Source organism: Monodon monoceros, unplaced genomic scaffold (genome assembly GCF_005190385.1).
Source record: "Monodon monoceros isolate NGI ecotype Baffin Bay Population unplaced genomic scaffold, NGI_Narwhal_1 Super_Scaffold_8, whole genome shotgun sequence".
Classification (NCBI taxonomy): domain Eukaryota; kingdom Metazoa; phylum Chordata; class Mammalia; order Artiodactyla; family Monodontidae; genus Monodon; species Monodon monoceros.
The window spans coordinates 72,402,913-72,421,921 of record NW_021703785.1 but is presented as its reverse complement, the minus strand read 5'-3'; the positions used below and the strand labels follow the sequence as shown (position 1 = coordinate 72,421,921).

Genomic DNA, 19,009 nt, shown 5'->3' with positions numbered 1-19,009 from the left:
AGGACCTGGCCTCTTGACCCCTAACTCCGCCCGGACACCTGGGTCCTTCCTCAGGGGCAGGCGTGTGGGCAGCATTCGGCCCTGCGGACAGTCTCTTCCTTCTGCCCTCCTGTCCCCTTCCCCACCCCAGGCCGCTTCCCCCTTCTCTGCCTCGCTCAGGGCTGAGGCGGGGGCCCCAGGTGCACCTTCACCCCCAGCTGCCTGCTCTCTGCTCAGCCCTCCCCCATCTGCATCCCAGCCCCGTGCTTCCACCGGGTGGTCCAGACAGTCACAGACCCACCCTCCACGCCATCCCTTCCTGTATCCGATTATGGCAGCAGCGCCCAGCACCCACCCAGGTGATGACGGGCACCTGCATCCTCGCCGAGCATCCTGACAGCGGCCTTCTCTCCTTTCTCATTGTCTCTTTGCTGGATTCTGTCTCGCCAGTCATCCCCCTGCCTCTGGTTTTAAGTCCGCCTTTTCTCTGCCCCTGGAGCAGCTCTCCTCGCCTAGACTCCGCCCAGTACAACCCAGCGCCCCGGCCCGCAGCCCTGAGATGGACCTTCCACCATTGGTGTCTCAACTCCCATCGCACTTGGATCCCAGCAGCTCACCCAGGGATGCTCGGGGCTCCCCCTCAGGGGTCTGCGTAGGCCCTCCCTCCTGCCCCCACCCACCCCGGAAAGGCCCCCATCCCTAAAGTCCTTCTAGAACTCAAATGTTTACAATGCACGTTGCGTTCTAGTAATGCTCTACGTGCTCGCCCCCCTGGAGCACACGCCCCATGGGAGGATCGCCCGTTTCACCGTCTGTCTGGTGGCCGGTGGGACAGTGGCTCCCGGGCTGGGCCATCTCCCCGGAACCCCTCTGAGGACGGCCCTACCCTCAGCCCTCTCCTCCCTCCACGGGGTGCCCTCCTGAGCTGTGAGAACTGCCCTCCGAAGGGGGGTTAGGTTCCAGAGCTTCCACACCCCTGACCCCCTAAGCAAAGCCCCTTCAGTCCAGCCCAAGGAGGGGAGCCGAAGGCCGTTACGAGTAAACAACTGAGCAGGGGCGCTGCGTCAACCTTCGTGGGGATGCTTTCCTGATGACGGTCACAGCAACAATGGGCTATTTGCTTAACTTTGCGGAGCTGTTAATTAGGGAAGGAAATTCTTATCCAGCCCACTCACCAAGGCTAAGTGAGTGGGGCCACCTGCGGATCTGGAACCACCGGGAAGGGCCCGCATCTGCCTCGTGCCCCCGGGAGCCAGAGCTGTGCTTCTCACTCCAGTTTTGGCTTTGCCAGTCTCATTCCGATATTTGGTGGCTTCTTTCAAGTCGAGTGGCCGCTCTCTGTTCCCCTCAGGGCCTTCCTTCTCCTGCACCCACCCCAGCAGTTTTCATCAGTTCATTAATGGATGATTTTTTGCTGAAAAGAAATCTGTCAGTGTCCAGGCAGAGAAGGAGCTGCAAATCCTAGAAAGCCTCCTAGCACTCACTCTCCATTTAAAATATATGTTACGGGGCTTCCCTGGTGGCGCAGTGGTTGAGAGTCCGCCTGCCGAGGCAGGGGACACGGGTTCGAGCCCTGGTCCGGCAAGATCCCACATGCCGCGGAGCGGCTGGGCCCGTGAGCCATGGCCGCTGAGCCTGCGCGTCCGGAGCCTGTGCTCCGCAACGGGAGAGGCCACAGCGGTGAGAGGCCCACGTACTGAAAAAAAAAAAAAAAAAAAAATATATATATATATATGTATGTTACACACACACACACACACACACACTCCAATGCATTACTACAGCCAGTTTGGTAAATTAACTTTAATATACAGATACAAAACAACAAATATAGATTCACAGCATTTACAAGAAATCATTCAAATAACATTGTAAATTTTTTTTTTTTTTTTTTTACAAAAACTTCAGAGAAAATACGTATCACGTTACAGCGATCCTGCACAACCCAATCCAGCTGTCAACAGCCGCTCCGTCAGTCTGGAAGCTGTCACTCGACCTATACAGACAACGTCACCTTGATGCCAGGGAGTTAGCACTGAGGGAACAGGTCACCTTGCGAAGCAGGTAAGTCAAACACTGTGGACACTAATATTTACGAAAAGAGACCGACTGGTAAACTACAGAATCAGTCACAGTATTTTCTAAATTCAAGTGTCAGATACCTAATAAACAACTGAAGGCAGTAATGTTAAGTTTGTTGTTACTAAATACGCATCCGATATTTATGCTCCTGGGTTTGTTTGTTTTCTTCAAGATCACAGTTTCCACTTATTATTTTCCGAATCTTTTGGACTCCACCTTCGCTGCATCCATCCCGAGAAGGGCAGCACCTGCCAGGTGAAACTTTAACAGGGAGAACTTGCGGGCTAAGCTTATTACAGGGACAACTGCTTTGGGGCAGTCTGGCCTTCTCGATGTGTGCCTGGCATCCCTGGCCTGTGAGCCACATTTATCCACGCTTGTTGGCACCGGACTGTGAGGGACACGTCTGTTTTTCCTCTCCTCAACAAAATATTACACCGCGATTTCTTCCCTAACTCAGGTGGTCGGGTTTTTCTATCCTGGCTTGGTGACTAAGTTGATCTGCACTGAGGAGAATCAGCAGTCTGGGCCCGTAGAGATTCCCAACCGATAAAATGCCGGTGCGTGGCTTTTACAAAAGATTTCTATTGTGAAACAGGTTTTGAATTAAATGTACTTTTGCTCTGTGTCTAGACAACAGCAATGTAGGATTGAGGGGATTTTCTGAACAGGCATGGAGCTCAGTCCTCGTATTACGAATAAAAAGGCACGACGATATTCAGAAGGAATGTGGAGATGGGGGTGAAATGTTTTCAACTACAAAATCAGGTCTACGGCAGGGGGTGGGAAGAGATCAGATGTACCGAGAGCAAGAGACACAGGTGTCCCAGGAAAGCCCTGGCAAATCCCCGCCACTCTTCTTCCAGTTTGCAGGCCAAAGACAAAGAATGCCATTTCTCCAGGACTCCACAGATATTCTGTTGTACGACTGCTTACAATCTACTGCAAGGTTGTTATACATGTTAGGTAGGCATCATCAAAAACCGAGAAGGCTGCTTTGGACCTGAGGCCATTTCAAAGGTCTTTCAACAGAGTTGGCAAACTCTGAAACATGATAGAGTAAGTGAAATTCATCAAAATCTTATGCCATCTTTATTTGGGGGGGGGGGCGTGGGCCACCGATACCACGCAGTGTAGTGTTAAAAAGAGAAAAAGACAGAGAAAGCGAGATTCCCAGTGAAATTCATACACAACCTGTACAGGGAGTCTCTTCGTTTTTTCTCTTTTTCTCTCCAAGTGGAACATGAGAGAAATCAACAAGGAAGTTCAGGGCTTCCCTGGTGGCGCAGTGGTTGGGGGTCCGCCTGCCGATGCAGGGGACACGGGTTCGTGCCCCGGTCTGGGCGGATCCCACATGCCGCGGAGCGGCTGGGCCCGTGAGCCATGGCCGCTGAGCCTGCGCGTCCGGAGCCTGTGCTCCGCAACGGGAGAGACCACAACAGTGAGAGGCCCGCGTACCGCCAAAAAAAAAAAAAAAGAAGGAAGTTCTGCAAATGTAAAAACAGAACACCGAGCCATCTACCCTGTAGAGAACGCAGGCATTTGCTAATAAACCCAAGCTAGACACACAGACTTAAAGAGGACAAAGGACGTTCTATCCTTTTAAACGCATTTTAGCAGTTTTCAAATCACCTGGAAATCCAAGCAGGAGCCACCTAGGATGGACATCTGACCAAGGGACTGTCACCACGTGCCCTGGTGTCCATGCTTCCTGCTCCTCTGTTGGGAAGCTTGAGGGGAGGAAGGGGGAGCCAGGAGTCAGGGCTCGGCCGAGAGACAGACCAGGGCTGCCGACAGTACGTCCAGCCCTTTGTCCCTGTGCTCTGGACAATGGGGGAGATGGGGGCCCTCTGGGTGCTTCTGCACTGGAGGTGAGTCCTCACTGGAAATATAACATGAGCAACTGATTTTCTTTACTTCCTCAAAGTAATTCTATTAAAAAAAAAAAAAAAAAAAGCAACCCAACTGTTCACAACTGCCGTATAAACAAACAACTCTGTTTAGCACAGAGGTCCGACAATGTTCGCTGAGGCATATTAAGCATAGTATTCAAAATGTATCATTATGTCTTGTTAGTAAAAAGGTCAGTTATATAAATGCAACGGAAATTAAGAAGTCTATTCAGAAAGGAAACACACACACACACGCGGACCCACGGCACCTCCCGAGGAGCTTCCTCACAGAAGCGGCTTCCGTGCCGGGACCTGGGCCCCGAGGTCCGCAGAGGCAGCACCGCCTGGGTCCCCCCGCCCCCCGGGAACAGCTCTGGGTGTGAGGAGGAGGGGGCCCACACCTGGAGTCTCAGGTGTCCCCTCTGTTAGGACCATACAGGTGTGTTTATTCTCAAGCAGGGACTGGGTAGAAAAGAGAACTTTTGAGGTTTCAACACCAAAAAGAGGTTCCCGAGTAGAAAACCACAAGACATGTAACAGGACCCCCGCCCGGTACATAAGGTCAATGGAAAGGTGTCTCTCTGGCAGAGCCTGTTTCCTCCCGGCACGTTTAAAAGCCATTTTCATCAAAATTTACCATCGAGAAAAGGCAAGGAGGTTGCTGCCGACCGGCGTCAGCCGCGTGGCCTTCGCTAGAGCGGGCTGCTCTCTGAGTCTGGATCTATTTCGTGAGGTCTCTTCCATACGGAACCTATCTTCAGAAACCTGTCGACATGCTAATCATGGCACGGCTGGCACTACTGCTCGGGGGCGTGGGATAAAGTTGGCTTCAAACATGGAGGAAGCAGGACCCTTGAGCCTCGTGGTTTTCAGTGGAAGAAGGTACGTGTCACTGTCCCTTGATCGGCGAGGACAGAGGCAGAGGGAGGAACAGGCACACGGATGCTCTAAGGACACGTTTCAACTGGGAGATCTGCACGTTCACTTCGTCCTCAAACGAAATGAAACCGGTTTTCCCACTGAAGTGCACACGCGTGAAGTTTCTCAGGTTTCTGCTCGGGGAGTGGCACACGGGCAGGGACAAGTGTACAAAGCCAGCAGCGGGCTCCCTGCCCCCTGAGAGCAACGGCGTCTATGGAGCGCATGGGTCTCTGTGCACCGCGGGCCCTGGACCACGTGCGCAGGAGCCTGCGGGAGAGGCCGGCCCACCATTTGGCGACTGCGTGGATGAGGAAGACGCCAGGGGACCCCAGGGCCCCGACGGGGCTGCGGTCACCGCCCGCCACCCCGTGACCCCGGCACTCCCCCTCCCCTTCAAGACCGAAGGCAAAGTGGCCCTGCCCATCCTCCTCGGGGAGCCCCTCCCGGGGCCTGGACTGCAGCTCTTCCTCGGCGATGCTCCCGGCTCCTCGCCCAGCATCTCCAGAGCCCACTCCGATTCCCCGGCGCCGGCCGCCTCGGTGGGCTCACGGCGGGGAGCGGTCCAGGGGACACTGGAGCTGTGCGTCATGACCCCCCTCCCTCCCGAGAAGGCAGCTGGGCCTCTGTGACCACAGGCGAGGCCAGGTCCTCCTCACTGCGTCCCCAGGAGAGGTTTTCAGCACCGGATCCCTGTGCCACGTGCGGAGTAGACTCCTTGGATGGGGCCCAGGAGGGGCACGGGGGCCCCTCTCCCCGGTCCCCGCGTCACTTCCTGAAGGGGGTGAGCTTGTTGAAGGTGTGCCAGAACAGCGACGGCTTCCTCTTGGGCTCCGCCAGGGCGAACACCTGCTGTTGCGGCAGGCTGGCGGGCACGGTGACGTGGCGCTGGTGGACCGGCCGCAGGCTCTGGAGCGGGGGGGCCGAGGGGCATCCTCCACTGTAGCCTGATGCAGGGGTGGGGAGGGCAGAGGGCCACGGACTCAGCGCCGGCCGCAGCCCAAAGGGAAAAGCAAGTGCCGGTCCCCACGCCCCAGGCCGACCCTCCAGTCACCTCCCCCAGAGGGGCCCCGAACGGCCATCCTGACACACTCAGACCCTGTGTGCCGATCGGGACACAGACTACCGCACTGAATCCTCACTTAAAACCCTCCCAGGACAGTACCGTGACAGCCAAGTGACCGGGAAGGAAACAGAAACCCAGGGCCACTGTGTAAATTTCACCGGCAGGACTGGATCTGGATGTCTGTGTGGGATGAGAAGCAGTGGCGTGCCTTCTATGAGAGCCTGGAGCTCACACTGCTTGCCACTTACGGGATGCAATGATTTGGTTCCTCTGAGCCTCAGTTTTCCAATGTCTAAGACGGGGTAACGGTGCCCACTGGGTTGTTATGAGAATTAAATGAGTGAATGTAAGTAACGTGCCTAGAGTAGTGCCCTGACACCTCATCGAATCAACCAACACTGTTTCTTTGCAGCTGGCATATAAAACCTGTGCACAGGCGGTCAGAAAGCTGTGTTAAATTAGCTACAAGACCACGCGCTGACTGTGAAAGTCAGCATGGAGAGAGGAGAGAGTGGGAGTTTGGGAAGAAGAGAGGCCTCCGTCCACAATCCCTCCCTGCCCCTGACCTGCCACAAGGCTCTCCTCCTCTTCCAGGGCGGCAGAGAGGATGACATGGGAGAACGCATGGAAAGTGCAGGACAGGTGACCCCCAGAAGCATGAGAGCTCCTTCAAACTAGCTGCCTGGCCGCTGAGCCAGTGATCCTTGGAAGATATGGACGGGAACTAGTGGATCCCAATAAACTGGTATTTACCAGTCACCTGCCATCCAAAGTGGAGATGCAAGAAATACTTAAAATGAGATTTTCTGCCTTGAAGATATCCGTTAACTTAGCGTGGGGGGGGGGGGGGGGGGTGGCGGCAGGGAATTCTGCATTTGAGCAGGGGAAGCAGGGCTTTGCTACATGCTGTTCTGGTAATAAATTCTTCTCGGCCCATCAGTCCTGGGCTCAACTGCTCCTTGTTTTTGCATTTTCGGGTAGGAAAATACCCAATGGGATAAATTTCACGTGAATAAAGTTTGCAGAAATACAACATGTCGTTTTGGAATAAGAACCCTTACTGTTTCATTTCTGTTGGGCTAGAATATTTGTACTATGCATGTGTGGACTCTGGGGTCCGTGTCCCGGGCCTTGGTATTTTGTAAGAGCTGCCCAGGTCATTCCCACAGAATGTGCCTGTGGGGTAGAGAATCCAGGCTCTAAAGAAGCCAGAGGATCTTCTTTTGCTTTCGCTCCCTGCTTGACACAGTGAACTTTCACATCTTTTTTCTCATCTGAACTAGGACATGCCTTCAGCTGACAAGCAGTCTGGGGTTGGAGATTTCCTCCTCACATGCCCGAGACTCCTGGGCTGGTTGGCCTGTGGATGGATAATCCCTCCCTCCGCAGGGGGGAAGCTCAGAGGGCAGGGCAGGGGGGTCTAGAAGCTCCTCGGCCCCAAGTCAAACACCTTGTACAGACTCCTCTTCAAACGGAAGCACGCACTAAAGCAGGTGCAGAACCAAATGCAGATTTGGTTTGTAAACCGTCCGCTGCTCTGAACTATCATCTTGTTTTACACACACTTCTCTCCTTCACTAAGAGTCGGTCACACCTAACAGCTTTGGGCGTTTCTCCCCATTTTAATTCCAGTACTGACATACACACACTGAAGAGGTGTGAAAAACGTTCTTCAAAATTTACCTTTTGACTTTCCATGTCCTGCCTTTTGAGCATTTAACATGGCAAGTTTCTTCTGATTTTCTGAAATTTCCATTCCTGTATTTAGAAACAAATGTGATATGTATTCAAAACAAGTGAAAACGTTTCAGAATAAAACCTGCACCGAACCCACATTAACCCTGAGGTCTGCTCCATAACCCAAAGCAAAGAGCCTTAATCCTTCAGGAAGTAAGTATAAGGGGTTGAAGAGGGTGGAGAAGGAGGAGGATTATCACCAGGATGGCCACACCACCATTCTCCCTACCGGGACACGTGAAGAGTGACAACCCGCCTTCTAAGAGTGGGCTGGTGCCTTCAGCCTCAGTTTCCTCATCTGTGAAATGGGTCCAACAATAGGACCCACGGCACACCTGTCCCTGTTGGTCTTGTAAGCAGGTTTAGGAATATCAGGACCTGCAGTTCCCTGGTCTTTTCCCCGCGGGGGGTGAACCGGGAGAGGCAGGGGAAGGGCCGAGACCCCAGGGCTCACCCATCGCCCGGTCCTCCTGCACCCGCCTGCGCTCGTCCCTGCAGGCCTGCAGCCACCGTGCCTTGTCCTCAGGCTTCTTGGCACAGAACAGGTGCGCCTCATCACCCGTCCTGCTGACCAGCTTGAAGGCGTTTCTGACGCCGAGGGTGCGGGCACCGTCGCGGCCGTCCTCCAGGTCCACGAGTTCCACGGCGTCCATGTCTGTGCTGCCGCGGTAGTAGAGCACGTCCCTCCGCAGCAGGTCTTTCTTGCAGGCCACCAGCTGGTGGTCAAACAGGAAGAACGTCCGCTGCTGGCTCTTGCCCTGCCGGGTGACCCTGGTCAGCTCCCCGGAGTGGATCAGCTCCGAGCTGCGCTCGAGGATGTCCTGGCCCTGGAGGGAAGGGTGGACACATGTCCTGAGGTGCCCCGACACGAGGTCTTAGGGTACCGGGCATCGGGTGGAGCTGGGGGGGGAAGGCCCTGGCACGAATCCCCACGGGCGGGCCAGTTACACGAGGGCCACACGCAGGGCAAGGCCTCAAAGGCCGGTCAGACCTCGGCCGTCAGCCTCCTTGGGCAGGAAAACTCTTCTCTCTTTTCCCTATTCCATGGGAAAATGTGATCGAGCCCCTATGTTACCTGAGGGGTCTCCCTTATCAGAAAGATCTGGTGAAAAATTCTGGATGGGTGGGATCCAATCAGGATCCGAAATGGCAGCTGGCCTGGACCGACCCCCGGGAACAAGGAGACCCCCTGTGGCTAGGGACTCAGTGCTGCAGACTCGGGGGGCTTCTATGCAGCTCCCCGGCATAACTAGCTCAGGGTCTTGGAAACAAGAGGCCAGATGGCAAGCTGCCAGCAAGAAATTGGTAAACTTCTGACAAGAAGTTATCCCCTAAATGTCAGAATCCAAGAACAGGAGGAGAAACACCCTTCTGCAATATTTAGGTCGGCTCTGATCCAGTGTAACTTTGTGGTATCTGCTATGAGACTGGCCTTTTGATTGTAAGATTTTACCCTCCTCTAGTCCCGGTTATACACAATAGTTTTTGGAGGCAAAAGATCTCGACTCTGAAAGAGCTTTTCTATTTACTTGCCTACAGCGATTCTGTGCCCTGGGTTCTTGGCTCACAGGAGACTCAGATCCACGGACCCCAAGGTCCCATCTGAACTCCCAGAGTCCATGAGGGCCTTGAAAGAAGAGTATTTCTCTCCAGTGCTCACTGCTGTCACCTGCTTTAGTTAAAAACCTAACCTCTCCATCCAAACTTTCACAATCCTTGGGGAGAGTGAGCTCTGACCAATTGATCTGATGCAGGATGGCCCTTCCTGTGTCTGAAAGCCATCTGAACAACGTGGGCTATTGTCCTCGGTGACGGCCTCAGGTGCAGTGGTCCGTGGGTCCCATTCTGCTCCCTCACCTTTCTGTGCTTCAGTTTCCCCATCTGTTAAATGGGGTAATAATAGTTCCTACTTCATAGGACTATTGAGAGGGTTAAATGAGTTCACATATTTAAACGACTCAGACCAGTGCCAGGCATGTGTGAACACAGTACAAGCGCTAGCTACTGTCACTGCTGTTTTAATAAATAAAAGCGTGTGTGTACGTGTGCGCCACTAGGCCATCGCCACAGGCTGTGTATCAAGTGCTCCGTGGCACCGTCTTACGCGATCCTCACAACAGCCCTACGAGATAGGTAATGTTTCCCTCCCCATCATACAGATGGATTATCAACCTCGCCCAGATCATACAGGAGTCACACTCCCACCATGACATAACCTGCACTCTGAGGGTTCTCCAGCTGCTCTCACGGAGCCCACAGTCAAGCAGGAGAGACAGGCTGTACGCAACAAATTGGTCACAGACGCTCTTCAGAGCACTCCCTGGAGGAGGTGGAGGGTAAAGCGTTTGACTGCTAGCTTTAACAGTGTGCATCAAAATATCATGCCATTAAAGCCAAGAGCACAGGGCGCCAATCACGGGACACAAAGTGGGCCGTCGCCTTAGACGACCACAGGTCGGGGGTGTGTGGGTCGAGATGGGCGCTGAGCGGGGAGGGTTCCCAGGTGCCCCGCGCCCACGATGGACCACAGGTAGGGGGTGGGCTTCCACGTACCTCCCAGCCCACGATGGACACCTGCCACCGTGCTATCTTGTCTATGCTTTCCAGCTTGCGTTTTCGCTCATTGATCAAACAGGCGACGTTCTTCATGGCCTCGTACGCTGCCTTTATGTTCCTGTAATCGCTGCAAAGTGAGGGGTTAATTTTAACCACGTAATGGGCACCTTGCAAATGAGGACCTACGAAATAATACATTCCATCTGTGACTGTGCACTGACAGTCTAGACAAGATGGCCTTTAAACAACAGCCATTGTTCCCCTTCCCTTGTTCCTTCGTGAATAGGCTACAGTTCGCAGAGGTTAAGGGAGCCGACCGAATGCCACCCAGAATTCTGTGGAATAAGAATGTTGTCGTTCGTTTCCCAGAAGCCACAGTGAAATGAAGCAAAGGTCACAAGAAATAAGTTTTAGTCACAGTGATGACGGATTATTTTCATTAATAAAGAAAAGACAGGCCTCTGTTATTGCTCTAATCCTCATAGAGCTAGTTCTGCCATATAAAGTACTTTAATGATCCCCACCCATTCTCAAGAGGGGTGATTTGCTCTGAGTCAGGAAAGGAGGGGAGGACACAAGTGAGTTACGTAACTGCGGACACGACATTTCCCTCATCCACGCAGCTTTACTTCTGGTGCTTTCTACCGGCCACAGTCAAATCAGACTCACATGTCTCCCCCAGCAGCTCCTCTAACCCTGGAGGCACCAGGAAAACTGAAGCTCCGATCTGCACACAGGCTGCCAGAGAGTGTGTCTGGGGCCGGAAACGTTTACGTTCAAGTCTCGCTTCACGTTAACAATTCAGGGACACGTAAACCGGTTGCCCAGCTAATGAGCTAAGTCTTTTTTTTCTTCCCCACACTTTCCTGTGTCTTCCAGGACACACAGAGCCTCTGGGTCTCAGGTGGACTGGATTGCAGTCCTCCTGCACAGCCAGGAAAAAAGCCTTGGGAGCAGACTCTGCTGCCTATGTACCAAACACCGCTCATCTCCACTCCCGGGGGGTCCCTGGGCATCCCCGCTACCCCATTCCTGGACAGACCAGACCCCACTGTCTGCAGACAGAAGCGGAGCAGAAAAGAAGAACAAAGTGACACACAGGGGCTGCCAAAATACTGGGAGCAAACACCCCCTCAGAAAGGGCTCCAGCAATGAAGAAAGTGTGCAAAAGAATTGTACGTTTTCCCCACAAGTTTTTCTGTACAATTCCAGGAAAGAGGGAGAGTGTAATGGTTTTTTAAAACATTTCGTTTTGTTTTACTTCAGACGAGGAAACGGGCTTTTTGTCATTTCTTTTAAAATGATTTGTTTTGAAACAATCAGGCTATGCGGATGCCTCATAGTGAAAAACGCCCTTAAAAGAGGGAAACTAAGTGCTGACGGTGATGAGGACACTCCTGGCGTAGCTTCCTTGTCTTTCGAGATGTTCTGCTTCTTGATTTGCTTATTTATTTTCTCAGGTTCCTCATCACGATGACTTTTTATTTTTTAAAAAATGTCTTCAAATTTGTGACTCGCTTGACTTTGCTATTTTCTTTCTGTCCAAGTTTTCTGATTTTTCCATCAGAAAAAGAAAAACATAGCTCTTTCCTTTTATCTATTTCAATCAACTCCTTTCTCTTATTCCTTTCACCTTAATTCTTGAAACTAACATCATCATCTGCGTATATTGTTTAGCGACCCAGCTCTTTCTTTCGACCTTCCGATCTAATTGCGAAAAGACCCCTGTCCCAGCCCCGTCTCTCCGCAGGAGTCCAGGCGCAGAGGACAGAAGAATGACCCGTCCCCCGCATCCTCCGGAGCAGGCGCTGCCGTGGAGAATCCCACTGCTCTCGGGGCAACAGTTAGATGTTGAAACCCAGAGCCGTGCCGTGTGCTGCAGCGGATTTCCTCTGGGCACGATTTCTCCCCGCTCCCTTTTCTCACTAGACCCCTTCAAGACTGTCCTTCCAAGGGCCGCAGGTGGAGTGAAAGCTCTGTGCCGTGACACGGATGTCACGGATGAGGTCTGGTTCTCATCGAAAACAAAAAGCTTTGTTCTAAAGCCTTGCTGGACGACGGCTGCGTCCCCACTGGCCAGTCGTGGTCTGCTGAGAACACAGCGAGGACCCCACGGCTGCCGGCGAAAGGGGCCCTGCGGTGGAGACCCTTCCTCACATCTCAGAGAGGGGGCAGGCCTGCTCCAACACATGATGGATGACAGCTCACGTACAATCACAGCACGATCAGATGTGGTTCTGTGCATGCGGGGAAGCGATGAGTTGCTACTCGGTAAGCAGAGGTCAATATTTTTGGGTCCCTCAGAAGAATTCACAAAGTAAGCCCCAAAGGGAGATGGAGCATTCAGGTAACCATGACGAGAAGCCCTATGCTCAGAGCCAGAGGGAACAGGGTGGATGGGATCAGGAGACAGAACAAGCACCGAGCCGGACCAGAAAGGGCTCAGAGCCCAACAGGATCTCAGGAGGATGTGTCCCCCCAGTGGAGCCCACACACTACAGTACAGCCTTGAGACTCCCTGCTCTGTTTCAGAGTTCAAATTTTTCTGTGTCCTCACCCCTCTGTGAAGGAACTTTTTGTTCCAGCATATAACACAGCCAGCCCTGCACACCTAGGGGTTCTGCATCCGTGATTCAACCAACCGCAGATTGAAAATATTTGGGAAAAAGATCCCAGAAAGCTCCAAAGAGCAAAACTTGAATTTGCCACAGGCCAGTAACTACTTACACAGCATTTAAATCGTATTTATAACTATTTACATCGCACTAGGTATCAGGAGTAATCCAGAGAGGGGGTAAACTACGTGGAAAGCTGCGCACGGGTTACATGTAAACACTGAGCCATTTTCTATAAGGGACTTGAGCATCCTCAGATTTTAGTGTCCAGGGGCCCTGAAGCCAATCTCCTCGGATACCAAGGGCTGACTGTACCGCTCTGAGGGTGAGCTGGCCTGAAATATCTTAAGGATAAATAAGAGGAAAGAAAATATTTCTGAAACTGTATTCACACCAGTCTATTTTTTTAAATTGTTTTTATTCACTACTGAGTAGCTACAAAAGAGTATTTATAAAACACATGTCAATTATAATGACAGACAACACAATAAAAATCCCCCACCTGCTCATGACACGCTTTAAGAATTAATTCTTATTTTCTAATCTCTCTAGAAATGGATATTCGGGAGGCTCTTCAATGACCCCATTTCAGTAGTTAACAACCTTAAACTTTCTAAACGACCTGGAACCGTCTTCCCGACAGCTGACTGAGAGCACCAGGAGGGCACCGCAGCCCTCCCCGCCCCCCGCCCCCGCCCTGTCACCGCTGCCCCGCGCCCCACTGCTCGCTGCCCCCCCACCCCGCCCCCCGCTGCACGCCGCCCCGCCTCCGGCCCCCGTCCCGCCCCCCGCGTGCCGGCATCCAGGGGAAGCCCCTCCCCTGCACCCGCCCCCAGGCGCCCTGCGGCAGCTTCACGCGGCTGCCTCACCTGTGCTCCCGCGCGGTGTACTTGAGCAGCTCGGCCAGCTGCAGCGGGTACTTGCAGATCTTCTGCACGGGCGTCAGCAGGAAGCCGTCAATGGCGATGTCGATCATCTGCTGGAGCAGGCGGCAGGCCTCGAAGAAGTGTCGGTAGCGGCCCTGCTTCATCAGGCCCGCCAGCTCGGCGCAGGCGCCCGGGTGGTTGTTGCAGTACTCGGAGTAGATGGCGAAGCCTTCTTGCTGGGAAGCGGGGGCACAGCTCTGTCAGGACAGGGCGGCTCTGGACCGTGACGAGGATGGACAACACCCAGCGCCTCCCCCCCCACCCCCAGGGAGGTTCCTGGACAGGGGGCCCCGTGGGAAGGGGCCACGTCCAGACCCTGGGGGTGGAGGGAGAGGCTGCCGAGGACGCAGAGTCCCGGCCCACGCCAGGCCCCTTCCACAGACCCTGAAAGGGCGTGTCGGGCGCACAGGCCGCCCTGGGGAGCGGCACCCTCTGTGTCACCCCCTGTGTCGCCTGATCCAGGAGAAGAGGGAGGTGCTGTCCCTGCGCCTGGCTGCCGCCTGTCCTTTCTCCTCTCCTGGGCAGGTGGGTGCAAAGCCCCATCTCCTGGTCACAGGTCTCCTTCCCACCCTGCCACCTGCCATCCACGTAGGGGCCACCTCCTCCCCTCCCCCCTCCTCCTCCCCTCCCCCCTCCTCCTCCAGGCTGCCCCACCCCCCGGGATTCCGAGGGGGCCCCTCCCAGCCCCCTGAGGCTCCTCAGCCCCAAGGCCGCCTCCTTCACACAGGTCCACCTGCCCGCAGCTGCGGTGTCTTCGGCCTGGGTCCTACCCCAGTTTATACCTGGCTGTCCTCTGGCTCACCACCTCTCCAGCCAAACCCCTCTTTCTGCGTCCCTGATGCTGTCACCCTCGCCCAGGCCCACCTCCCTGTTTCCCCAGAAGCAGTGACACCTCTGTCCCCAAGCTAGGCTCTCCTGTCCTCCACAGCAAGATCCGCGTGCCACTCTGCAGCCTCACCTTGGCTGACCTGGAAGCTTCTCTCCTACGACTTGTTCCCGTGAACCTCCTGCCCTGGCCAAACAGTTCTCCTACGAAGCCCCAAACAGGCCCAGAGCCGTCACGGGCCCACCCCTCCAGCTGGAGACGGCCACCAGCAACAGCGTCTCCAGCCGTTTAAAGACAGTCCACCCGAGGATCGGCCCGGCCCCCATTCCACAGCCACTGTAGCGCTGCTGGGCCCAGAGGAGCGAGTGCTACACTAGCCCGGTCACTGGTGCTAGCACCACCGGTACTGCGCCCTGACCATTCTGGCTTTCTGGCTGGGGACGGAATCTTCTTGCTCTGAAATCTGTTGTGTTCAAAAGTGACAGTCAGTCGCCAGTGAGCGAGCTCAGCCCAGCATCAGGAGACTGTTCTGAGGCAGGTACAGGCTTGGGTCCCAGAGCCGCACGCCTCTGGCCTGAATCCACTTCTGCCAATTACTCACGTGTGACGCTGCGTCACTTACTCTCTGGGTGAAGCCTGGCTCCTGCATCTGGAACGTGGGGAAGATAATCACGCCTGCGGCACGGCAGTACGGGAGCTGGCATACAGCCCCGAACACAGCGATCAACGCTGCCTATTAATATAATAGACACCTGGTAGGTACTACTAGAAACTACCCCAAATACAACCCCTAAGTCGAAGCTGCATAAAATGGAAAAGGTTTTGAAATAACGGACTCGGGGCACTCAGATAAAGACCAACCACGTACAGCAGTCCCCTTAGCCTCCGTCCTGCAGGAAATTAATCTAGCGAACAAAGGAAGAAATGAAACAAAGTGGAGCGAAACAAAAAGGACCCCTGCGCTTCAGCGAGAAACATTTCAAAATGAGTTAGCCGGACGCTATCAGTAAGAAGTGGAGGGCGACGTACATGTTCAAGAAAGCAGGACCCTATTTCACTCAGGTGAGGTTCCTCTTGATTGTATTGTTTCTCAAGGTCTTTCAGGAACTTTCTTTGGAATTTGTAAATATCTTCAATGTTTCCAAAAATGGTGGCGAGCTGTGCGACCGTGAACATCGCCGTGTGCTTGCGACACTGTCGAATGTAGCCCTACAAAATAGGAAAGTGATGCTCGGTTTCAAATATTAGAGCTCAAAAATTGGTACTGTCACACTTCTTCTAAACTCTTAAGATAACCATTCTCTCATTCCTAAGTGCATTTCACAGCCGAGAAGGCCTATCCAATACAGATGCCATCGCTGGCTGAGCCGCTCAGGGAGCAACGCTCACTGTCACGGCCCAGAGCCAAGAACGGCTTAGCTGAGGGTTCCACCGTCACCCAGTTTCTACAGGAAACAACACAGGTCCGTAGACATCTAATCTGAGGCCTAATCGGAGCACCACTAATTCTCTACGCCCAATGCCCTGCTTGTACGCGGCTTGGGTAGGATACGGGGGTAGGAAGGAAAGGCCATAAAAACGTGTAACAATTATGCCCAGATGGGCACCGCGTAATTACACAGACTGAACTGACTATACGGTAAAACACAGACCACTGACTCTTGGGGATGAATTTTAACAGGCTATAGGCCAGCAGGTCTGGTTTACGTCTGGGCTTCCTCATCCGTAATGGGGGCGCGTGAGTGTCATGGGGTCGAGTTAAGCCGGTGAAGGGCACGGTCGTGCTCAACAGGTATCAGCAGTGACTGTTTCCCTAAAATGCCACTTCAGAGGAGCTCCCTCAACTGCAGGTTCACACGGAACAAGACGGCTGCCACAAATACGCCCAAGCCAGGGGGTCCTCATCTGGGGGTCAGTGGGGCGGGGGGAGCGCGGCCCGCACTTGGCCTGCCTCCTGCTGGACCCTCGCAGCTGCACGGAAGGCGCAGGCACCAGCACTCACGGCCAGGACGCCGGGGTGACCCGCGGGGCGCACGACGGTCTAGGGAAACGCTCTACAGAATCCACAGAATTGAAAACACCACAGGGGAGAGACTCGGCTGCTGAGCGGGACCCCAGACCCTGCAGGACAGAGCCCGGGACGTCGCCAGACGCCCGCATCTGCATGACTCGGGGTCTCGCTGTGCGCCAGAGATGAGAGGCAGTGGCTGGTGGACGGTGACAAACCTTCGGTTCTTCGCAGTCAGCTGGGTCTCACTTACAGGTGCCGCCTCCCCTGAATGTCACTCCCTCTGAGTACCCGTGGCAGCTAAGTCCCGCAAGGAGGTCGCCACATCTCACCCTGAAGACGGCCGGCCGCTCACGCTGCCCGGGGTGGACCAGCATCTGGTGAGCGAGTGGCCTGTACAGGGACCACAGGCGGGGGTGGCGACGGGGCTCCAGGAACACGCGTGCGCAGAGGGTCTGGCTGGGCGCGGAGCGGCCACACGGCACGGCACGCGGAGCCACGAGGCCCCCAAGCTCACCTCGCAGATGTCCCGGAGGTGCTTGATGTATACCCGCTCGGTGTCCATGATCTCCTGGATGACGTTGGTCCGCATCTGCTGCTTGCTCTCGGGGTGCTTGTGGCGGCCCCGGCCCGCGTCCTCCACCGGCTCCTCGCCCGGGGTGCCGCTGGAGCCCTCCGCCAGCTCCTCCTGGTTGACCCGCAGCTGCGGTCACACGCAGGGCACAGGTCAGCGGGGCGGCACCCGGCCCGCCCCCGGTTTCCACTCCCCGGGGACGGTGAGGAGGGTAGCGGGGGGAGGGGCGCGCCGGGCACGCACGGCCGAGCTGAGCATCGCAAACGCAGCGGCGGCGCCAGCCGCCCCGCTGACCCCGGTGGGAATTCTCCCTTCCCACACCCCAGCCTCTAGGAGGTCTGGTTCAAAGGATGACGAGGGGACAGTGGCTCTTGCCCCTGAGGCCCCAGAGGCAGGAAGACACTCACTCGGACGAAGCTGGCGGGGAACCAGGCCTCCCTGTCCGCGCTGCGGCCCCACCACCAGTCCTTGTGGGAGGCTTCCAGGACCTGGATGACGTCACCGGCCTTGAAGCCCAGCTCCTGCTCGTCCATGGTCACGTGGTCCCACAGGGCCTCGGCGCAGACCACGCTGCCATCGCTGATCAGCTAGAATGCAGAGGCGGGCGCTCAGCGCGGAGCGCGGGGACCCTGAGCTCGCCCGGCCCCCGAGTGTTCACGCCGATGGCGCTCAGCCGATGCTCAGCGTGTGGGGTCACACGACAGGGATGGGGAGAAGTACCGGGCGGGCATCCCTCCTGTGCTCTTAAAGGAACCCCCAGGTCCACTCATCTGGGCATCAGTCATCCAGCAAGTGTGACTATCTGGACGCTTCGCCCTGGAAAGGGCTTCTGAGCAGCCAAACTAGACGTCCTGGAGCCGAGCCGTCAAAGGTCAGCACACCCTTTCCTGCAAGCCCCTCACGCGTCACCCAGAACCTGCTCTCCGTTCTTTCCTCACAATCTTAGCAGACTCTGCATCTCACTGTGTTGTTTACTGCAATTAAAGAGCACACAGCGTGACGTCTAGATATTCAGCAGGTAACTTAAGCTCGTCTGTAAGCCGGCTGTAGGGGCTGAGGGCCGTGCAACCACTCAGCTCCCGGGATGTCATGGGGACACCGTGGATCCTATAGCAACAACTGGTGATGTTGCCAGAGAAGTTACACTCCACGTGCTCTGTTCATGAGCTCCAAAGGCTAGAGGCGCCTTCTGGAAAGACTTCTGTAAAAAGGCCTAAAGATGGAGAGGGGCGGGGAGAAGCCCAGATCCGTGGTGAGAAACACGTGGTTAAGTTCAGCTCTGCCGTCTGCTAGCAAGTCGTTCAGCCTTAGTCTCAGAGTGTTTGCTAAAATGTGGACGGTAACTAACGTTCCCCTCCTAGATTTTTTATAACAAATGTAGGGAAGGCATATCCTGAACTGAGAAGCCCTCTCCACGCATAAGGATGGCCGCTCTGACCGGGAGGGATGTCTTTAGTTAGTTACCTGCGACACTAAATCACATAATTCAACCTTGAAAATGCAAGAAAACCATACTGGCTTTCTAACCAGAATTCTAGGTTTTAGCATACGTTCACTAAGAAATAATCAGAGAGCAAAGTACGAGTGGGTTCCGGGCCCTGAAAACCGGGCCTCCTGCGCTGGCTGCTGCCGTGTGGAATTAAGCCCAGTACCTCGTTGATGGCCAGCTGCTCCCCACCCGGCTGCAGGTACCGGGGGTTGGCCCGACAGAGGTCTTCATAGCTGTAGTCCTCCTCGCTGCCATTGTCATCCGCTAGGGCAGATGACTCCGCACCGCCATCAGAAGAAACTGAGAGAGAGAGGGAGAGGGAGAGGGAGAGGGAGAGGGAG

The 19,009-nt window shown here is 54.9% G+C and overlaps 1 protein-coding gene across 3 annotated transcripts in view; it reads right to left on the bottom strand.

Moving 5' to 3' along the window:
- Positions 1-1,823: 1,823 nt before the first annotated feature.
- The window catches only part of SPATA13 (spermatogenesis associated 13), a 264,723-nt gene continuing 247,537 nt past the window's right edge, over positions 1,824-19,009 (bottom strand). For all 3 annotated transcript variants that reach the window (XM_029210021.1, XM_029210022.1, XM_029210023.1), the window contains 9 exons: positions 18,832-18,968; positions 17,587-17,766; positions 17,123-17,308; positions 15,627-15,806; positions 13,715-13,947; positions 10,228-10,357; positions 8,129-8,501; positions 7,621-7,695; positions 1,824-5,818 (listed from right to left, as the gene is read on the bottom strand). In XM_029210021.1, coding sequence (XP_029065854.1) covers positions 5,640-5,818; positions 7,621-7,695; positions 8,129-8,501; positions 10,228-10,357; positions 13,715-13,947; positions 15,627-15,806; positions 17,123-17,308; positions 17,587-17,766; positions 18,832-18,968 — 1,673 coding nt within the window. In that variant the 3' untranslated portion in view covers positions 1,824-5,639. The remainder of the gene's footprint in view (positions 5,819-7,620; positions 7,696-8,128; positions 8,502-10,227; positions 10,358-13,714; positions 13,948-15,626; positions 15,807-17,122; positions 17,309-17,586; positions 17,767-18,831; positions 18,969-19,009) is intronic.